Consider the following 22,042-nt stretch of genomic DNA (forward strand, 5'->3'; position numbering starts at 1 on the left):
AAATCAATAAAAAATAATATAATTACATATAAAATAATTATTTAAAAATTTGGGACGTTACAAAAAGTTTAATAACTAATTTTTTAGTTCTTTATTTAAAAAATTGATACACATAAACCAAAAATTATATATTTTTTTAATTTTTTCTAAATTTTTTTGAAACTAATTAGATCCTTATATGAATACAAAGCTCTATTTTTTCATTTTTCTTATTTTTTAAAAATTATCTCAATTTGTTGCGACTCAACAAAACTAAAAGATTTGTTGATGATTCTGTTCCATTTGACCATGCGACAGTTAGTTTTGTTTAGACATCTGAAACATCCATGAAGCAATACCATTAACAATTCTCATTTATTCAACTAGTATTGAACATTAGTTGATCAACTTAACCATTAAATAAAAAACATTTTTTAAGGAAAAAAAAGAACCCGTATAATATTGGCTTTTTTCTTCCTTTATAATGTTAATATATTAAAATTTGATGAAAATATCACTACAATTTTTTTCTTAATATAGAAAATGTGGCTTATTTCGAAAGAAATGACCAAACCATTCCTTTTTCAATTATAATATCATAAAGTGTATTTTATGCTTTGCTTTAAAATTACTTTGTTATGAAAAATAAGAAGAATTAATAAAATTTTGCAATTCATCTTATGTAGTTTTTATAAAATAATATATTTTTTTGCAAAGTAATTAATTATAAAAAATTTATTATCTTAAAAGAAAAAAATAATTATTATGAAGACTATATGTAACATGATTAATTATTTTAATTTAACACAATTTACTATAATGGACAGATAATCTGTTTTTATTATTTTTTATAAAATTTGTTACATATAATTTATCTTTTGAATTTTTAAAAATATTATATGTGTTTTTTTATGTTTTTATGTCAAGTAAATAAATTTTTCTTAATTAAAGATTTTACGAAAAAAATGATCAATTTACAATAATTACATGAAATATGTTGAAAAATTTTATTAATTTATCTTCTTTTTTATAACAAAATATTTTACTTTATAATAAAAGCAAGTAGTCATAAAATACACTGTATATTAATGATTGTGCACAATTTTAAAATTTATATTACACTTTTTTTAATTTGATTTAATATTTTATAAAATCATTACTTATTATGGTATTATAATCATATCTTCATCTTAATTTGTAATTCTATTCTAACAAAATTTGATGATAACGATGACAAGTTTGATCCCATAAATTTTGAACACGATGACACTTTACCTAAAATAACTATAAAATGCTTATGACAAAAAGAAGGCACTTAGATCTAGAGGAGAGCAGTTTTCGGTTTAAACCGAAATTTCGAACTGAATCAATTTAATTTAGTTCAATCAGTTTGATTTTAAAATTTAATCGGTTTAGTTTAGTTTATAATTTTGATAATTTCGATTAATCGGTTCGGTTCGGTTATTTTCATAAAAAAATAAAAAAATCGAACCGAACTGAAATTATTAATATATATACGAAATCAAAGAAAATCGAATTAAACCGAATCGAAATCAAAGAAAACTGAACCGAACCTTAAGATTTTTTAGTTTTGATTTCTAATTTTTTTGTTTTTATGTTTTATTATTTAGATTTAATGTTACAAATATGAAATTTTATAAATTTCTGTTTAATCTGTTTAAAATCGAACCGAACCGATATTTATCGGTTCGATTCGATTTGATTTTATCTTATTAATCGGTTTGGTTCGGTTTTTAAAATTTTTTATTTTTGATTTTTGGTTTTATCTGTTCGGTTCGGTTCGACACTGAACCGACCGTTTACACACCCCTACTTAGATTACTTTTTCAACGAACTAAATTATTAATAGGCTTTAAAAATATTAATTAAATTAAGTTAAAATTAAGAGAAAATTAAAATTAACTGATTCTAAAAATATTCGATTGATTATTATTTATAATTAAATTAATAAAAATAAAAATATATTTTATATTATTAATTATTTAATTAATAAAACTACTTAATTTCGTTTAAATAGTTTGCGCTTAACTGGTCCTAAGTTTGAGTAAAAGAGGAGGGTTGCGGTAAGTGACAACCAACGTAAAAATTTCTTCACATTTTATGATATGGATTCAAATGATGTAAACGTTGGGACGTCCTCTACTTACAACGCACTACGTCAAAGCTCGAGTGTAGTGAGAAATATGCGAGAGTTGAGTTGAATTATTTAATTAAAATTAATAAAAATATATTTATAATTTTTTTATTTATTAAAAAATAATAAATATAATTTAATATCAATAACATAATAAGTTAAATATTATTACAAAATCATATAAATTATAATTATAAATAATACAATATTAATAAAAATATAATTAATATATTAATTAATAAAAATTTAGTCATTTTGATTAGTTAGATTATCATATTAAAAGGAACTGAACCGATAATTAAAAATCGAAAATTTTTATTATTACTAATAAAAAATCAAATCGAATCAAATTTACTCTTATCAAAATAAACACATTTCAATGATTTGATTTGTTTATTTGATTATAACTGAATAATATACATCTTTCCTGAAGAAAATTCAATGTTGATTCAATTTTTTTTTTTATTTACTAAATGGGTCATATCAGATCAAATTACTAACTAGGTCGAAAGTTCGATATAACTTACACTATGTTTAGATAGGAGGAAAGAAAATAATGAAAGAAAAATAAAAGAATGTAATAATTAGGGAGGAAAATAAATTTTTTTATTTTATGTTTAGATTAGAAAGGAAAATATTGAGAGGAAAGTTAATTTTTTAAAGAGTAAAATTATAATATTATTCTTAGATATTCAAAAAGAACCTAAAAAATATAGAAATATTTTTGTAATTTCAAATATTTTTCTCTCACTTTTCTCCCAAATTAAAGAGAAAATAGGAGTGAAATCTAACTATTATTTTCCTTTCAAAATTTTCATTCCTCCTTATTTTCTTCTTTAACTAAACATAAGTAAATAGAAAATAAGATTTTTTTCCTCGCAAATTTTTCTTCCTCTCTTATTTTCCTTCAATCCAAACACAACTTTAAGGTTTTGAGAACGAGACTGAGCTCGGTCTTTAGGATCCCAAATTTGGACTGATTCAAAATCATGGACTAATCAGTATTTTCGAGCCTGAGTTTGATCATTCCGATTTTAGTTCAAGCCTAATTTCGATCCAACACATGGCGGGTCTAGTAAGAAGGTTGAAGAGAGAGCAACAACAAAACAGGCTTAAGCCTAATCAACTGGTTGATCTGAGTCAAAATCATAAGTTCCAATTTGATTTAGTTTGAATTAATTCAAATGTTGATTTTTTTTTCAAATTTTTGTCAAAATACCGATTTAAATTGAACCTTACAAATTTTATCCAATTTAAAGAAAGAAACTATTTAATTCCGGTTTTTTGTCCAACAATTTAATTTCGGTTTAGTTTCAGGTTCAAATCAGACCGTGACCGTGGTTTTCTACGCCCGAAAGTCGTAGCGGACAACATGCTTGATTTATAGGACAAAATCACCAACTCTTCAAGAGCGCAGTTTCGTAATTTCATCCCCCCAGCAAATTTTCTGCTTAATGCTAACATTTCTGCATACGCCCACCTGTTCCTCCGGAACTTCTCTCTCCCTCTCTCTCTAAAAATCTATATCTATCTTCTCCCTTTATTTTATTTTATTTTATTTACATTCTTCTTTCTTCTTCTTCTGCTAGAGATTGTCTCTCGCTGGGTTGCATCTAACAATGTCGCCGAGCGTAAGAGACCTGCAGCTGTCCGAGGTCCCCGGCGATAGGAAATCACGTCCGTTGATCGTGGCGGGAGATGAAGCTGGCGACCTCGAAGACGTTAGGCTCCTTGACTCCTATGAAAGCCCGGATTATTCGCATACAATTATGATTGACGGGGAAGGAGAAGCAGAAGGAGAAGAAGCGATGAAGAGGATTCAGGTCAGAGTTACGGGGATGACCTGTGCTGCCTGCTCTAATTCCGTGGAATCAGCTCTCAAGAGCGTCAATGGGGTTTTGAGAGCCTCTGTTGCCTTGCTTCAAAATAAGGCTGATGTCGTGTTTAACCCTACTTTGGTTAAGGTTGGTGTTTCTTGGCTTTTGCTTAATCAAATCTTTAATTCCCCTTTTGATTATTTGGATTGGATGGCTGTGCATTGGGAAACGAGTTGGTTTTAATTTTTGTAAATTCGAACTCTGTGTTGTTTCAATGTTTAGAACTTTTTCAAAAGAACTTTATTTTTCCTAGTCATTGGAACTCCCTTCTATATCTTGAATATTTGGGTTCAGTTCGTTTATATTTTGTGAATTGGGTAATGGTTGGGTCTGCTCTGTTGAAAGAATGGTTGTTTTGATGCTCTGATGGTGATTGAATCACGGTTTCTAGTATCTAGTAAGCATATGTAATGTTGGCTTGATTTCTCTGCATCCAGTAGTGTGTGTGGAAATAGATCATGGTTTGGTGTAAGTTCTTGAAAACTTCTACTTATGGGTTCATTTTGTCTTTTGGTCTGTTGGTAATTAATAGTTTCAATTGTACGGTGTGCCCTTTGCTCCTCCTTTCTTTTCCTTTCTCTTCAATTCTCTCTCTTATTTGATGTCCAAACAAGGGAATTTAAAGAAATCTTCTTTTCTTTACCCTTCTATCCATTTCCCTCAATCCAAACAAAGGAGTAAAATTTGGTTCAGTTTAGTGATAAAAGAGACCTTATGTCAGTGCAGAGTACAAAAAAAAAAGATATTCTTATTTTTGTATTTGATTATGAGCTATGGTGAATTTAGAGTTATATTTGTGATCTAGTGTGTGTTCTCCAACTCTGGGACAATTTTTAGTTGCTTAATTGTTATTTTCTTTTTAACATAATGGTGTGTAACTGATTCAAAGTTCGAAAACAGAGATGAAAGCCTTCCTTTGACTTTAAACTCTAGATTGGTAATGGTTGCTCAGTATGCATAGTTCATTTGCTTGAAAGCAAAAATATTTTTCAATAAAATTCATCATTGATTTGTTGGAGACTATTTATTGTAGTGGTAAGTCTGATTACTATAGAGGAAATACGAATGGCTGTTTTTCTTAGGTAATGTAATAGACTTGCATTGACACCTGTATTGAAAAAGGATGTTTAGTTAAGGATTTCATTTATATGATTGCACTCTGTAGGTTTCTTTTAAAACTTTATATTTTCATTCTGAATTACATTTTCAACCAGATGGGCAGAGGCATGGGGCTTCTTTTTTGTTTATCTGATTTGGTGAAATGCGATCCTCAGGTTCTATTAGAAATTGTTATAACCAACAAAGTTATTTGCACCTTTCTCTGGATTTGTAATTGTGTTGATTATACTGCTTTATTAGATTTGATTACGATGGAGTAGGTGCTCTACCAAAACCAAGTGAATGTCTGGCATTCAAGGTTTTCACTGCTAAGTAAGCTACTTCTTCTAGCTTCTAGGTTATTGCATGAGGCCTTTCTGAATGGTATTTTCTGAGAATTGTGATTCAGAAGTTATCTAGATCAAAGGTTTTCTGAAAGATTTGACGATTGTAATGGAATTATTTGCATGTTTGCGTATGTAAGCATTGATAAACTGCTTGCATGGCTTTACTGCTTTTTTTGTACATGTACTGAATATTGATGTATTTATTAAATGTGTGCTAATTCAGGATGATGACATCAAGAAAGCAATTGAGGATGCAGGCTTTGAGGCTGAGATTCTAGCTGAACCCATTACATTTAAAACAAAGCCAAATGGAACTCTTTTGGGGCAGTTCACAATAGGGGGTATGACGTGTGCAGCCTGTGTGAACTCAGTTGAAGGTATTTTGAGAGATCTTCCTGGAGTCAAAAGGGCAGTAGTGGCCTTGGCTACTTCTTTAGGTGAAGTTGAGTATGATCCTACTGTAATTAGTAAAGATGATATAGTGAATGCAATTGAAGATGCTGGTTTTGAAGCTGCACTTGTACAGAGTAATCAGCAGGACAAAATCATACTAGGAGTTGATGGGATATTCAGTGAGATGGATGTACAGCTTTTAGAAGGAGTGCTTAGCACATTAAAAGGGGTACGGCAGTTTCGTTACAACAGGATGTCCAATGAGCTAGAAGTTCACTTTGACCCTGAAGTTGTTGGTTCTAGATCATTGGTTGATGGGATTGAGGGAGGAAGTGGTCTGAAGTTTAAATTACATGTTATGAACCCTTATGCAAGAATGACTTCTAAAGATGTTGAAGAAACCTCCACTATGTTTTGGCTATTCATTTCCAGTCTGTTTCTTAGTGTGAGTACTTTCATGACATGCATATAGTTTTGGAATAATCCATGTCTCATTCCTTTTTTGATATTTCTATAAATTATTTTTGTTTTGTTCCTTGGCAGTTAGTTTATTGTGTTATCTCAGTAGTCCGTCCTTCTAACATTTATATCTATGCATGTTTAAATAAAAATTCTTTCTAATATTGTATATAAAACACAAAATTTCTACAAACACCTACGTATTTTTGTGTTTTGTATAATTATCTCTGTTTTTGTCTATTTGTAATTGAACTGCTTATGAAAATGCATTGAAATTTCTCTTTAAGAGGCATGTCTTCTGGTGGCCTCTACTTAGGGACATCTGAGATTTATTGTATGGGAAGCTTGTTACGACAAAATGTTATTCTCTTCAGGATACAAGAAATGCATGTAAATCACTATTTTTTGTTTATTTATCTTTATTAATATATTAAGTATTGACATTTGATAAATTGGATCCAGATTCCTATATTTTTCATACGAGTTATATGCCCTCACATTCCACTTCTATATTCTTTGCTTCTCTGGAGATGTGGACCCTTCCTTATGGGTGATTGGTTAAAGTGGGCATTAGTGAGTGTGGTTCAGTTTGTAATTGGGAAGCGCTTCTATGTAGCAGCTGGTAGAGCCCTTCGAAATGGTTCAACCAACATGGATGTTTTAGTTGCACTAGGGACTTCAGCCTCATACTTCTACTCAGTTTGTGCACTGCTATATGGTGCGGCTTCTGGATTCTGGTCTCCAACATACTTTGAAACAAGTTCCATGCTGATAACATTTGTACTGTTGGGGAAGTATTTGGAGTGTCTTGCAAAGGGAAAAACATCAGATGCCATAAAGAAGTTAGTAGAACTTGCACCAGCAACGGCGCTTCTGATTGTCAAAGACAAAGGTATTTCTCTGCTCTCTCTCTCTTTTTTTTTTCAGGTTTAGTTTAATTGATCCAAACTTTTCTCTACAAACTATGTAAGGACATTCAAATGTATGATGCTTTTTTTTATCAATCTTAGTCGCGATATTAAAGCAAAGACAAGAAGAAGGGAGGGAGGGGGGGGGGGTGGAAGAGAGAGAGAGAGAGAGAGAGAGAGAGAGAGAGAGAGCCATTGAAGAATTAAGTAGTCCTAATTTTGTTGGTTTTATAGGTGGAAGGTGCATTGGGGAAAGGGAAATAGATGCCTTACTAATTCAGCCTGGTGACACATTAAAAGTTCTTCCTGGTGCCAAAGTTCCTGCTGATGGTGTTGTTGTATGGGGTTCAAGTTATGTTAATGAAAGTATGGTAACTGGTGAATCTGCACCTGTTTTGAAGGAGGCTAATTCATTGGTTATTGGAGGTACAATAAATTTGCATGGTGCTCTTCAAATGCAGGCTACCAAAGTAGGATCTGATGCAGTTTTGAACCAGATAATTAGTTTGGTTGAGACAGCCCAAATGTCCAAAGCTCCAATTCAGAAATTTGCAGATTTTGTAAGTGTAATTTTGTGGGTTTATGTTATGTCTATGCTGTAATTTGGAACAATTTTTAATGTATTGCATTCTTCTCTTTTGTTTAGTGTTGGGGCCTGGGAAATGTAGTTTTTGTTGCACCCAAAATCACACCAATTTAAAAATGTATATTTTTGGGGACCAAGAAAACATAAATAGTATCTTTATCAAAGAAAAATTTCTCATTGTGGTGAAAATATCCGTTGCAATTTGTTACATATTATAGAAGGAGGTATAGGAATAAGGATAGGAAGTGATGTAGAAGAGTATAGTTGTTTCTAGATATTCTACAAGAGGTTATGAGCGGGAAAAAAAACAGTAGCAGTTACTAAATCTGTTGTAACTGAGATTGTTATAGTGACAGCTAAGGAGTTAGGCAGTTACACCAGCTAGAGCTATAAAATCTCAGCAGTTGCCTTGTAATTGGCATCGAAGAACTATCAAGAAATACAAATTTCTTTCTCTTTCTCTCCCTATTTCTCTATTCTATTATCTTTCTCTCTTCTATTCTTCTTCTACCCTATTTCTTCTCCGTTGGGGTGTCCAAACCCTAACATTTGGTATCAGAGCCAGATATCTGAGAAACCAGAGAGCTAATTGTTCTTGAGGATTGCGATATGACTAGATCTACTGTGGTCAGTCAGGAGATGGTCAGAATTGCAGAATTGGAAGAACAAATGAAGAATTTGCAAGAAGTGTCATAGAGGACTGTCGAGAAAGTGAACAATCTACAAGAATCAAATCAAAAGAATGAAAAAGAGTTAGCGGAGGTGAAAAAATTGCCATGAGCAATCATGTGATTCTGGAAGAGTTGCGAGCTCACATGATTGGCTACCCTAGGGAAAAAGAATAGGGAAAGTAGTAGTTCTGAGGAAGGGGGAAATGAGAACAGAGTTTCGCAGTCCACACCTGTCAAATCAGTTCCTGTGCAAATGCAGTCCATTCCGGCACAATTTGTGTCTATGAATCAACCTACTCTCGGGGATAACAGGGGGTTGTTGCCAATACCTAATATTCTAGGTATGACTCAATTTCTTCCTGAAATTGAGTTACCTACTTTTGAGGGAAAGGACCGTAGGGTTTAGTTGAGTAAATGTGTAAAGTATTTTGAAGTGTATAGGGTGCCTTGTGATCGAAAGGTGGAAATGGCAAGTCTTTTCCTTGTGGGTAGAGCAGATGCTTGGTACCACAATTGGTATAAAGGGGAAAAACATTCTTGGGAGGAATTCGAGAAAACTATTTGTAGTAGGTTTGGGGATGAGGGATTGGAGGATATAGTGGAGGAATTCATGAAAATAAGGAAAGAAGGAACTGTGGGTGAATATCAAGATGAGTTTGAAGATCTTAGAATTAGAATGGAGAGATTGATGCCTGATTTAGGGGAATCATATTTCCTCTCTGGCTTTGTGGGTGGTTTAAAAGATGAGATTAGATTCATGGTAAGGATGATGAAACCTGTTTCTTTATCTTAAGCTGTGGATATTGCTAGGTTATAGGAGCAACTATTGGAAAGTAGTAAGAAACCTAAAGGCAGTACCAATTTTTCCAAACCCTTCAAGAACTTCAACAGTAACCCTATCACTCCTAACCCATCAAATTCTCCAACCCAGTACTCTAAACCTTATCAATCTTATTAATACCTTCCAAGACCACCCAATTATGTTCAAAATTTCAAACCTAATCCAAGCACTACTGATAAAATACAACCTACAGGCAGTAGTGTCTCTTCTAATCAAACAGCAGCCTCATCTTCAGCACCCAAAATTGGAAATAATAGTACTGCAGCTCCTAGAAATTTACCCAAACCTTGTTTTAGGTGTGGGGAGAAGTATTTCCCTGGACACCAATGTAAACCTAAGTTTTTAAATGCAATATATGTGGAAGGTAAGGAAGAGGAGTTAGGGGATGAAGAGTGGCATGATGTGAAGGCTGATTGGGATGAAATGGTGACAATGGATGACACAACCTTGTCGGGGCATGCTTTGGAAGGGAGTCATGGTGTGGATACAATAAGGATGTTGGGGATCCATAACAATAGGCAACTGGTGGTATTAATTGATAGTGGTAGCACCACCAGTTTCCTCGATAAAAGAGTGGCTTTGCACTTGAAATTAAATTTAGTGCAGATTCCTTCTACAGCTGTTACAGTTGCTGATGGTAGAAAATTGAGATGTGAACACATGAGCCAAAATTTTAAATGGAAAATGCAGGAATTGGAGTTTGCATTTGATTTTAGAATTTTGGAGTTAGGGGGATTTGACATGATTCTAGGGGTGGATTGGTTGAGAAATCATAATCCTGTTTTGTTTGATTTTGAGACTTCTGAAATTGCTATTTTAAGGAATGGAGGTACAGTGTCTCTGAAAGGAATTGGTGAAGGATCCTTACAGTCTGGATTATAGCAATCTGAGAATATTTTTTTGCAGAAAAGGAGTGGATTTTCAAACTCGTCTATTTTGCATTGTGAGTTCCACCTTGTCTGACACTTGTTTAAATGTTGTCTTCTAGTCTTATGAATGACAAAGGGTTGCTGCAGTTGTTACAATAGTATCACAGTATTTTTGAGGAACCTTACGGCTTGCCTTCATTCAGAACTCACAACCATGCCATTTCCCTTCAACCTACTGCCCAACCAGTCAATATGAGGCCTTACAGGTATCCATGTTACCAAAAGGCTGAGATTGAAAAGTTAGTAGATGATATGCTTCAATCTTCAATAATTCAGCCAAGCACTAGTCCATACTTTTCTCCTGTTCTTTTAGTCAAAAAGAAGGATGGGACATGGAGATTTTGTATAGATTACAGGAGACTTAATGAGCAAACTGTGAAAGACAAATTTCCTATCCCCATTATTGAAGACTTGTTGGATGAATTAAATGGGGCCAACATTTTTTCCAAGATAGATTTGAGGGTTGGTTACCACCAAATCGGGATGTTGCGACTGGACATTCCAAGGACTGCATTTAGAACTCACCATGAGCACTTTGAGTTTAAGGTAATGCCATTTGGGCTCACCAATGCTCCTGCCACATTTCAGGCACTGATGAATCATATCTTTCAACCCTTCTTAAGAAAGTTTGTTTTGGTTTTCTTTGATGACTTATTGGTGTATAGCAAGGATATGCAGTCTCATTTACAAAATTTAGAAGAAGTTTTTAAAGTTTTACAACAGCAGCAACTTTATGCCAAAAGATCTAAATGTTTCTTTGGGGAGACTGAAGTAGAGTATCTTGGGCATATTATTTCAGCACAGGGTGTAGCTACTGATCCCAAAAAGGTTGCTGCCATGGTTAATTGGCCAGTTCCAAATTCAGTAAAAGACCTTAGGAGTTTCCTTGGCTTGACAGGATACTATAGGAAGTTTGTTAAACACTATGGTATAATATGCAAGCCTTTAATTGACTTTTTGAAGAAAGATAATTTCCAGTGGGGTGAGGTAGCCCAGCAGGCTTTTGATACGCTGAGGAAGCTCATGTCTGAGGCACCAGTCCTTGCCTTACCAGACTTTACTAAACCATTTATCATTGAGACAGATGCTAGCAATTGGGGCATGGGAGCTGTTTTCCAACAGCAAGAGCGTCCAGTAGCTTATATATCTAAGGCATTTGGCCCTAGAAGTCAAGCCTTATCAGTTTATGAGAAGGAACTTTTGGGCATTACTTTTGCTGTTGGGAAGTGGAGACATTACCTTGAGCAAGGTCAATTTTTCATTAAAACTGACCACGAGAGCATTAAGTACCTTTTGGAGCAAAGGTTGCATACTAATTTACAACAAAGGCGTATTTCTAAGTTGCTAGGTTTGGACTATAAAATTTTGTATCGGAAGGGCATTGAGAATAAGGTTGCAGATGCATTATTAAGGAGGCCCGAGGATGAATATTCAAGCCATTATTGTACTTTTATGCATTCAGTGGTAGTACCTATTTGGATACAAAATGTGGTGCAGAGTTATGATGGAGATGAGAAGGTTAGTGGATTGATTCAGCAGCTTTCTTTGGATAGTAATGCTATTCCTGGTTATCAATTGAAAAGTGGAATTCTGTATTACAAAGACAGAATTTATGTGGGTTCTTCTACTACTTTAAAAGTTGTTTTACTGCAAATATCATAGCTCTCCTATGGGAGGTCATTCAGGTGTTCATGCCACCAATATGAAGCTCAAAACATATTTTTTTTGGCCTGGAATGTTGCAAGATGTGATGAAATGGGTGAGGAATGTGAGACTTGTGCAAGGTGTAAAGCAGAACACTGTGCTTACCCAGGGTTGTTGTAGCCATTAGCCATCCCTTCTCAAACATAGCAGCAAATTTCAATGGATTTTATTGAGGGACTTCCCAAGTCCTTGCAAGGATGTCATTTTAGTTGTGGTGTGTAGATTTACCAAATTTGCACACTTCTTGCCTTTAGCTCATCCTTGTTCAGCTGCAACAGTAGCTCAACTTTTCTTGGATGATATTTTCAAGTTACATGGAGTTCCTCAAATTATTGTTTCAGATAGGGACTGTTATGGAAAGTCAATCACTATATTATTTTTCTGTATATTTTGTATTCTGTATTCCTATTTAGGATTTCTTATTTAGGATTTCTTCCTAATTAGTAGAACACAATTATAGGAATCAATTGTATATATATACCCATGTACAGATTAATTGAAATCAATAAGAATCATCTCTTTCTACATGGTATCAGAGCAGGTCATCAATCTAGGGTGACTATTTGTTCTCACTACCCAGCTCAGGAGAGACCTTGGTCGTCGACCGGCCGTTTCAACCCCGATCAACATTGCCGGCGTCGTCTCAACCCCCTCATTCCACCACCGTGTCTTTGTTGCACGATCCAAAGATAACCATTAAAGGACTTCTGAGGTTTGGCTCTCAGATCCTATTTCGGTATTTGCTTGATTTGTGATTTTGGGTTATTTTGCTGCTATAAGCACTTTGGATTAGCGTTTCGGTTAGTTTTCTTTGTCTCAACAAATGGCAGACAATAAGAATATTATTTCTGATGTGATTCCGGTGATGACTAAGATCACGGAACACAAACTTAATGGTTCGAATTATCTGGAGTGGAGTAAGACTGTTAGGGTCTATTTGCGTAGCATTGATAAGGATGATCACCTTACTAAAGATCCACCCACTGATGATACACGACAAACTTGGCTAAGGGAGGATGCTCGATTGTTTTTACAGCTTCGGAACTCGATTCATAGTGAGGTAATTAGTTTAATTAATCATTGTGAATTTGTTAAGGAATTGATGGATTACTTAGATTTTCTCAGATTCGTAAAAGGAATATCTCCAGTATTTATGATGTTTGTAAGGCATTCTATATTGCTGAGAAAGAGGATAAGTCTCTCACGGCTTATTTTATGGATTCTAAACGGGTATATGAGGAACTTAATGTATTGTTGCCTTTTAGTCCTGATGTGAAAGTTCAGCAGGCCCAACGGGAGCAACTGGCTGTTATGAGTTTTCTTGCAGGCCTTCCTTCAGAGTTTGGGACTGCTAAATCTCAGATTCTCTCCAGTACTGAGATTTCCTCTTTGCATGAAACGTTCACACGGGTCCTTCGTACAGAGAGTACTCAATCTTCACAACCTGTCAGTAGTGCTTTTATGAGCCGTAATCCAAATGGACAACAGGGTAATAGAAGAGGAAGTAGAGGAGGAATTACAGCAAAGTAATGTCAGCGTAATGGAGAGGTTAGTTCTAATCGGGACTCAAAAGGACTCATTTGTTATTATTGCCATGAGCACAGCCATACAAAATATAATTGTCGCAACTTCAGAGAAAAATCAGCGATCACGGATGGCAAATATGGCGTGAGAGAATTCTCTGATATCTTCCTCTGAGAAAACTATTTTGGTATCTGCAGAGGATTTTGCACAATTTTCCCGATGTCGTGCATCTCTAAAGCCTACCGGTTCCTCACATCGCGATCACGAGTCGGTAAATCTACTACATGCCTTATGTCTTCTTCATCCAAATGGGTTATTGATTCAGTGCGATGGATCACATGACAGTAATTCTAGTCCGCTATCCGCTTTTGATCTAATCTCACTTCCTCTCTGTTACTTTAGGATGGTTCTACTTCTTGTGTCATGGGTTGCAGGCTGAACCCGACTTCGCCAATTTCTTTGTCTTACATTTTGTGTCTACCAAAATTCTCTTTTAATCTACTTTCATTAGTAAACTTACTCGTACCTTAAATTGTTCTGTTCCTTTTTCTGACCGGTGTTTGTTTGAGGATCTTACGACGTGATTATTGGTAGAGGACACGAGTCGTGGTCTCTACATTCGAAAATTATGTACGCGGTCGCTTGTTTGCTCCAGTACCTTAACACCTCTTGAAGCTCATTGTAGATTGGGTCATCCTTCTTTGTCTACCATGAAGAAGCTGTGTCCTCAATTTGATCTTTATCGATTTAGAATGTGAGTCGTGTCAGTTTGCAAAACATCATCGTTTGCCTTCTGTGTCTAGAGTCAATAAACGGGTTTCATCTCCTTTTGAGGTAGTTCATTCTGATGTTTGGTGTCCTTGTTCTGTTACATCTAAAACTGGATTTTGTTATTTTGTTACTTTTGTTGATGATTACTCTCGTGTTACCTGGTTATATTTAATGAAAAATCGTTCTGAGTTGTTTTCTATCTTTTGTGCCTTTTGTAATGAAATCAAAACTCAATTTAATATTTCTGTGTGCATATTAAGAAGTGACAATGCCAAAGAATACTTTTCAGCACAATTTCAGCCTTATATGACACAAAATGGCATTCTTCATCAGTCTTCCTGTGTGGATACCCCATCCCAAAATGGCGTGGCCGAAAGAAAAAATCGTTATCTTCTTGAGGTAACTCGTGCTCTTCTTTTTCAGATGAAAGTACCTAAACACTTTTGGGCGGATGTAGTTTCCACGGCATGTTTTTTGATCAATCGTATGTCGTCTTCTGTCCTTAATGGGGATATTCCTTATACTACTTTGTTTCTTACAAAATCTTTGTTCCCTATTGAACCCCGTATTTTTTGTTGTACATGTTTTGTGCGTGATGTTCGTCCACAGGTTACTAAATTGGATCCAAAATCTCTCAAATGTGTCTTCCTTGGGTACTCTCGGCTTCAAAAAGGATACCGTTGTTTCTCTCCTACTCTTAATCGTTATCTTGTTTCTGCAGATGTCACATTTTTTGAGTCCACTCCATTTTTTCCTCCATCATCTGTGTATGAGAGTCAGGGGGAGGAGGATGATCTCTTAATATATACTGTCCAACCAATGTCTAGTACTCTCCCACAGCCTGTTCCTTTTGTCTCTAGACCTACTCGACCTCCCGTTGTTCAGGTTTATTCCAGGAGATTGGAGATTCCTGACTCAGATCCTCCACCAGCTACTTCGTTGGGAGATCCTGTACCTCATACTGATCATGATTCTGATCTAGACTTACCCATTGCTCTTCGTAAAGGTAAACGTTCATGTACTTACCCTATCTCTTCTTTTATTTCTTATAATCAATTGTCTTCTTGTTCTCGGTGTTTTGTTACTTCTTTAGACTCTGTTACTATCCCTAATACTGTTAATGAGACACTGTCTCATCCTGGCTGGTGTGATGCTATGAAAGAGGAAATGGAGGCTTTAGATGCTAATGGTACATGGGAACTATTGCCTTTACCCACTGGTAAGAAAGCTATTGGTTGTAAATGGGCATATCTGATGAAGGTAAATCCGATGGTTACGTGGCTAGGTTAAAAGCACGCCTTGTAGCAAAAGGATATGCTCAGACATATGGGGTTGATTACTCTGATACTTTTTCTCCTGTAGCTAAACTTACTTCTATTCGCTTGTTTATCTCTTTAGCAGTTACATATGATTGGCCCTTGCATCAATTGGATATCAAGAATGCTTTCCTTCATGGTGATCTTCAGGAGGAGGTGTATATGGAGCAACCACCTGGGTTTGTTGCTCAGGGGGAGTTGGGTAAAGTTTGTAGGCTTCGAAAGTCTCTTTATGGCTTGAAACAAAGTCCTAGGGCATGGTTTGGGAGATTCGGTGAAGCGAGACAGAATTTGGTATGCAAAAGAGTAAGTGTGATCACTCAGTATTTTATAGGCAATCTGAGGCTGATCTAATTCTCTTGGTAGTCTATGTGGATGACACTGTCATCACTGGGAGTGACTCTGCAGGTATTTCATCTCTTAAAACCTTCCTCCAAACTCAGTTTCAGACCAAAGACTTGGGATTGTTAAAGTATTTCTTGGGTATCGAAGTTATGAGAAGTAAAAAGGGTATTTTCTTGTATCAAAGAAAATATGTCCTCGATCTATTGACAGAGACAGGAAAATTAGGTGCTAAGCCTTGTAGCGCACCAATGACTCCAACTTTACAACTGTTAAGGGGATAGTGAGTTGTTTGAAGATCCAGAGAGATACAGGAGATTGGTAGGAAAATTGAACTACCTTACAGTCATTCGTCCTGACATTGCTTATGCCGTTAGTGTGGTAAGTCAGTTTATGTCTTCCCCAATTGTTGCTCATTGGGAAGCCTTGGAACAAATCTTGTGTTATCTGAAGGGCGCTCCAGGAAGAGGTTTGCTATATGGTAATCATGGGCATTTGAATGTTGAATGTTTTTCAGATGCCGACTGGGCTGGATCTAAGGTTGACAGGAGGTCAACTACTGGATATTGCGTTTTTATTGGAGAAAATTTGGTGTCTTGGAGAAGCAAGAAGCAGAGTGTAGTTTCTCGATCTAGTGCTGAATCCGAATACAGAGCCATGGCACAATCAGTATGTGAGGTAATGTGGATACTTCAATTACTAGATGAGACAGGTTTTAAGACCTCCCTGCCTATGAAATTGTGGTGTGATAATCAAGCTGCTCTTCATATTGCTTCTAATCCGGTGTTTCATGAGCGAACCAAACATATTGAGATTGATTGTCACTTTATTCGTGAAAAGATTCAACAACAGATCATCTTAACAGGACACATCAAAACTGGAGAGCAGTTAGGAGATATTTTCACAAAAGCTCTGAATGGAGCTAGGATTGACTACATTTGTAACAAGTTGGGCATGATTAACATCTATGCTCCAACTTGAGGGGGAGTGTTATGGAAAGTCAATCACTATGTTATGGAAAGTCAATCACTATATTATTTTTCTGTATATTTTGTATTCTGTATTCCTATTTAGGATTTCTTATTTAGGATTTCTTCCTAATTAGTAGAACACAATTATAGGAATCAATTGTATATATATACCCATGTACAGATTAATTGAAATCAACAAGAATCATCTCTTTCTACAGGGACAAAATTTTTACTAGTAATTTTTGGCAAGAATTATTCAAGAAAATGGGTGTGAAGCTTGCTTTTAGTTCTGCTTATCATCCTCAGTCCGATGGGCAAACTGAGAGGGTGAATCAATGCTTAGATGGATATTTGAGGTGCATGGTTCATTTACAACCATCTACTTGAGCTAATTGGTTGTCATTAACAGAATGGTGGTATAATACCTCCTTCCATAGTGCAATTAAGATGTCCCCATTTGAGGCACTTTATGGGTATGTTCCACCACTTTTTCCTTTTGGAATTACTGAAGAATCATCTGTGGCAGTCGTAAACCAATTTCTTCAAAACAGACAGCACCTCAACCATCTTCTTAAGGAGAATTTGCAGAAAGCTCGGAATAGAATGAGACAACAGGCTGATGAGAATCGAACAGAGAGGGAATTTGCAGTAAGGGATTGGGTTTATTTTAAGTTTCAGCCTTATAGGCAAGCTTCAGTGGCTGTGAGACAATCTCTTAAGCTATCTGCTCGGTATTATGGTGCTTTTGAAATATTAGCAAAGGTGGGACAGATAGCTTATAAGTTGGCTTTACCTGCATCTTCATCCATCCATCCATCCTATCTTCCATGTTTCCATGCTCAAAAAGAAATTGGGAGATGGTGTTACGCCTATTAGAGAACTGCCTCTGTACCATGAAGATCATTCAGTTCTTGCTCTTGAGGAGGTGTTGCAAGCCAGAGTTATTTTGAGAGGTGATCAACGGGTTGAGCAAGTCCTCATTAAATGGGTTAATCTTCCACTTAAGGATGCTACTTGGGAAGATAAAAGTTTCATCACTGCTCAATTTCCAGATTGTTCACTTTCTTGGGGACAAGAAAGTGCTCAAGAAGGGGGTATTGTTACATATTATAGAAGGAGGTACATGAATAAGGATTGGAAGTGATGTGGAAGAGTATAGTTGTTTCTAGATATTCTACAAGAGGTTATGAGCCGGAAAAAAAACAATAGCAGTTACTAAATCTGTTGTAACTGAGATTGTTATAGTGATAGCTAAGGAGTTAGGCAGTAACACCAACTAGAGCTATAAAATCTCAGCAGTTACCTTGTAATTGGCTTCGAAGAACTATCAAGAAATACAATTTCATTCTCTCTCTCCCTATTTCTCTATTCTATTGTCTTTCTCTCTTCTATTCTTCTTCTACCCTATTTCTTCTCTGTTAGGGTTCCCAAACCCTAACGCAATTATTCATACATGTCCATTTACTAATATTTGTTCTTGTGTAAATTTGTAGTATTTGTCTTAATTCTTCTTGACTTGATCTGTAAAACTCTAATTTAAGTTCTGTCAGTGTCACCATTTTTGTGATTTTGCCACCTATTGTGGAATTTTGGAATAATGGAATGCAAACCTGCTTAAGCGTTCCTTACTGTCTTGCTTTCATGTAGGAACATGTAGGTTTTGCTGCCATACTGCTTTCTTTTTCTTTTTCTTTTTTTTTTTTTCCTTTTTGGAATAAGTTTCAATTGGGTAGCACATTACTTGATGCGTCATCAATAAGGGAGTGACATATGCCTTTTTCTTTTTGACTTGTATGCCTGATTTTGTGTGCTTGTTCTAGAGTGCCCTTACGACTGGGAAAAGGGGACCAAGAGGACATTTAACTGCAATTGGTTGAAATTATCAGCAACTGAAGTCATCATGATTATGTTTTGTTCTTTGTATATATGCCCCATTTGTTCTTTCTTTTCGCTTTTTCCCTTTTTCTTAGGTCTTGAATCACTAATTGCTGAGGTTAAGTATGCAAACTTATACTCAGGTTCTCTTCTTATCTTACATATCTTTGTCCTTTGCAGGTGGCGAGCATTTTTGTTCCTACTGTTGTTGCTATGTCTTTGTTGACATTTTTGGGTTGGTAAGAACTCAACTGCTTGTTTTACTGTACTTATGGTTGCTAGATTTGTGTTGTTAAAGTTTCTACATCTTATATATGGGAAAATGTTTTCCATGATGGCTTGTAGGTATGTTGGTGGAACTATAGGTGCTTATCCAGATGATTGGCTACCAGAAAATGGCAATTACTTTGTTTTTGCCCTCATGTTTTCAATTTCAGTGGTGGTAATTGCATGTCCGTGCGCTCTTGGCTTGGCAACACCAACTGCTGTCATGGTTGCAACTGGGGTTGGGGCTAACAACGGTGTACTGATAAAAGGAGGAGATGCTTTGGAAAGAGCTCAGAAGATCAAGTATGTCATATTTGATAAAACGGGCACTCTAACCCAGGGGAAAGCCACAGTTACTACTGCAAAGGTTTTCACTGGAATGGATCGTGGAGAATTCCTCAAATGGGTGGCATCTGCAGAGGTGATTCCTTATGTACTAACTAATATCAGTGTGTCTATTTCCACATTCATCTGTTCATCAACTGCATGATGCGTATGCGAGCTAACCAGAGCTCAATTTGTTGGTGATGGTCTGGCCTTGTCCATCAGTTTTTATGCTATCCCATTTATGGTTTCATAAACAAAACCGTACAAGATGCTACAAATGTGTCCATTTCCACATTCAATTGTTCATCAACTGCATGATGCGTATGCATGCCAACCAGAGCTCATTTTTTTTGGTGATGGTCTAGCCTTGTCCATCAGTTTTTATGGTATATCCCATTGTGGTTTCATAAACAAAAATGTACAAGATTCTACAAGGGAGGCCTGTTATTTTTGGCTACAGGAAAGAAAGAGATTAAAACTGTTTACTGTTGTGATATATCGTTGTGACTTTGTGTGAGTAATTGGGTACTGGTCTGAAAGGTTGCCTCATTTAGTGTTCTACCTTTTTGCATTATGTTTTTCAGTAGAATGTTAATGATTGATATTTCCCCCCTTTTGGGTACCTGGTCCTGGTGTAGGCTAGCAGTGAACATCCATTGGCAAAAGCAATAGTGGAATATGCACGCCATTTCCATTTCTTTGATTACCCTTCTGCAACTGAGGAGGGCCAAAACAACAGCAAAGTGTCCATAATCTCTGGATGGCTTCTTGATGTCTCAGAATTCAATGCTCTTCCAGGAAGAGGGGTCAAGTGCTTTATTGATGGAAAACAAGTTTTGGTGAGCTTATTGGGAGATGATATATAACTGAAATGTTTTGTTTTTAGATGAACTTTAGAAATGTTTGAATCTTAAGAAATATGTTTAACCACTGTTAGGCTACTTATGGGAGGCTCTGCCTTGAACAGGTTGGCAATCGGAAGCTGATGAATGAAAATGGAATCACCATCCCAACACATGTAGAAAATTTTGTAGTAGAACTTGAAGAAAGTGCAAAGACAGGCATACTTGTTGCATTTGATGACAACTTGATAGGTGTCTTGGGGGTTGCAGACCCACTAAAGAGAGAAGCTGCTATAGTCATAGAAGGTCTTCAAAAAATGGGTGTCAAACCAGTCATGGTGACGGGAGATAATTGGAGAACAGCTCGTGCTGTTGCCCAAGAGGTTTGTGTATATTTCTATAATACATTGGTACTTTGACCACTATTGATAAATGCACACGCAAATAGAAGGAAATCCTCTTAGCTCCTATTGATGTTCTTTCTTGTGCCTTATCAATTGGCCTCTTGTTGAGCTAGAGTTGCCTGTTTCTAGTTTTGCCTTCTGCTATTGTTAGACCATATGGCTCTGAGTTTCTACTGAGAATTTTTTGTTTGACTTGGGTATGCAGTCTGAAAGCATACTCACCTGATTTATGTTTTATCAAACAGTTCGGAATTACTTTTCACTGCGCTTTTTATAGCTTTTGATTTAGTGCTAATAACTCCTAGTCCTTGTGCTATTGTTTGAACGGTTTAGTGTGGGAGACTTAACATACTTGTTGCTGAGCAGGTAGGCATTCAAGATGTGAGGGCTGAAGTATTGCCAGCGGGAAAGGCTGAAGTCATTCACTCATTTCAGAAGGATGGAAGTGTAGTAGCAATGGTGGGTGATGGTATCAATGACTCTCCAGCCTTAGCTGCTGCTGATGTTGGGATGGCAATTGGGGCAGGAACGGACATCGCTATAGAAGCTGCAGACTATGTCTTGATGAGGAATAACTTAGAAGACGTAATCACAGCCATTGATCTTTCAAGGAAAACTCTCTCTCGCATTCGATGGAATTATATTTTTGCAATGGCATATAACGTGATAGCAATACCTGTTGCTGCTGGAGTTTTCTTTCCAATACTAGGGATCCAGTTGCCGCCATGGGCAGCTGGTGCTTGCATGGCTCTCTCATCTGTAAGTGTTGTATGTTCATCTTTACTTCTCAGAAGATACAAAACACCCAGACTTACAACGATATTAGAAATAACTGTGGAATAGGAACAAAAAAATAAGAAAAAAGCAAAGAAATAAAAGCTTTGTAGTAAGGAAATTGAAATGGGAATAGAGTGAGTGGATGAAATCTGGAATTCCTAGTTTTGTATATTTATCTTTTCTTTTTCGGTTTATACGCCCTGAGGTGTAATTTTACCATCCAATTCTTTGTAGATGGCACTTCTTGTGGAAATATTCTCTTTGGTGTGTGCTTTTACATTTCTTTTCCCATTCAATGAAAAGGATTTTGTGTTCTCCAAATCTCTCTGCCTGTCTTCTTATTTTGTTTTGTTTTTTTCCTTTTCTTTTTCAAAATAAAAAAAAAAAAATGAATTTTTAGAATAAATCAGTGAGGTGCTATGAGACTACTGTTGGCAGAAAACACCTTTAGAGTACGTGCATATTAAAAAAATATGCAGAGAATAAAAATGAGCTTTGTGGTTTGGCAAATGTCTTTACATACATGGATAATATTACCATTCATACTTTTTCATAATCACCTAAATAATTAAAAACTCTCAAGATCATCAATATCCTACTATTGAATCTTTTAAAATATAATAAAATTTTCTCCAATAAATTTGAGTTATAATTTAATAAGAAGTTTAATTATAAAGCG

At 35.7% G+C, this 22,042-nt stretch overlaps 1 protein-coding gene across 1 annotated transcript; it reads left to right on the forward strand.

The window, feature by feature from the left end:
• Positions 1 to 3,546: 3,546 nt before the first annotated feature.
• On the forward strand, positions 3,547 to 21,684 carry LOC110662052 (copper-transporting ATPase RAN1). The gene is made up of 9 exons (XM_021820955.2): positions 3,547 to 4,098; positions 5,680 to 6,294; positions 6,771 to 7,200; positions 7,451 to 7,776; positions 18,927 to 18,985; positions 19,092 to 19,434; positions 19,979 to 20,179; positions 20,308 to 20,565; positions 20,953 to 21,684. The coding sequence occupies exons 1-9, from the start codon at positions 3,754 to 3,756 to the stop codon at positions 21,427 to 21,429; spliced, it is 3,054 nt and encodes a 1,017-aa protein (XP_021676647.2). The 5' UTR covers positions 3,547 to 3,753; the 3' UTR covers positions 21,430 to 21,684.
• The last annotated feature ends 358 nt before the right edge of the window (positions 21,685 to 22,042 follow it).

Source organism: Hevea brasiliensis, chromosome 11, assembly GCF_030052815.1.
Source record: "Hevea brasiliensis isolate MT/VB/25A 57/8 chromosome 11, ASM3005281v1, whole genome shotgun sequence".
Classification (NCBI taxonomy): Eukaryota; Viridiplantae; Streptophyta; class Magnoliopsida; order Malpighiales; family Euphorbiaceae; genus Hevea; species Hevea brasiliensis.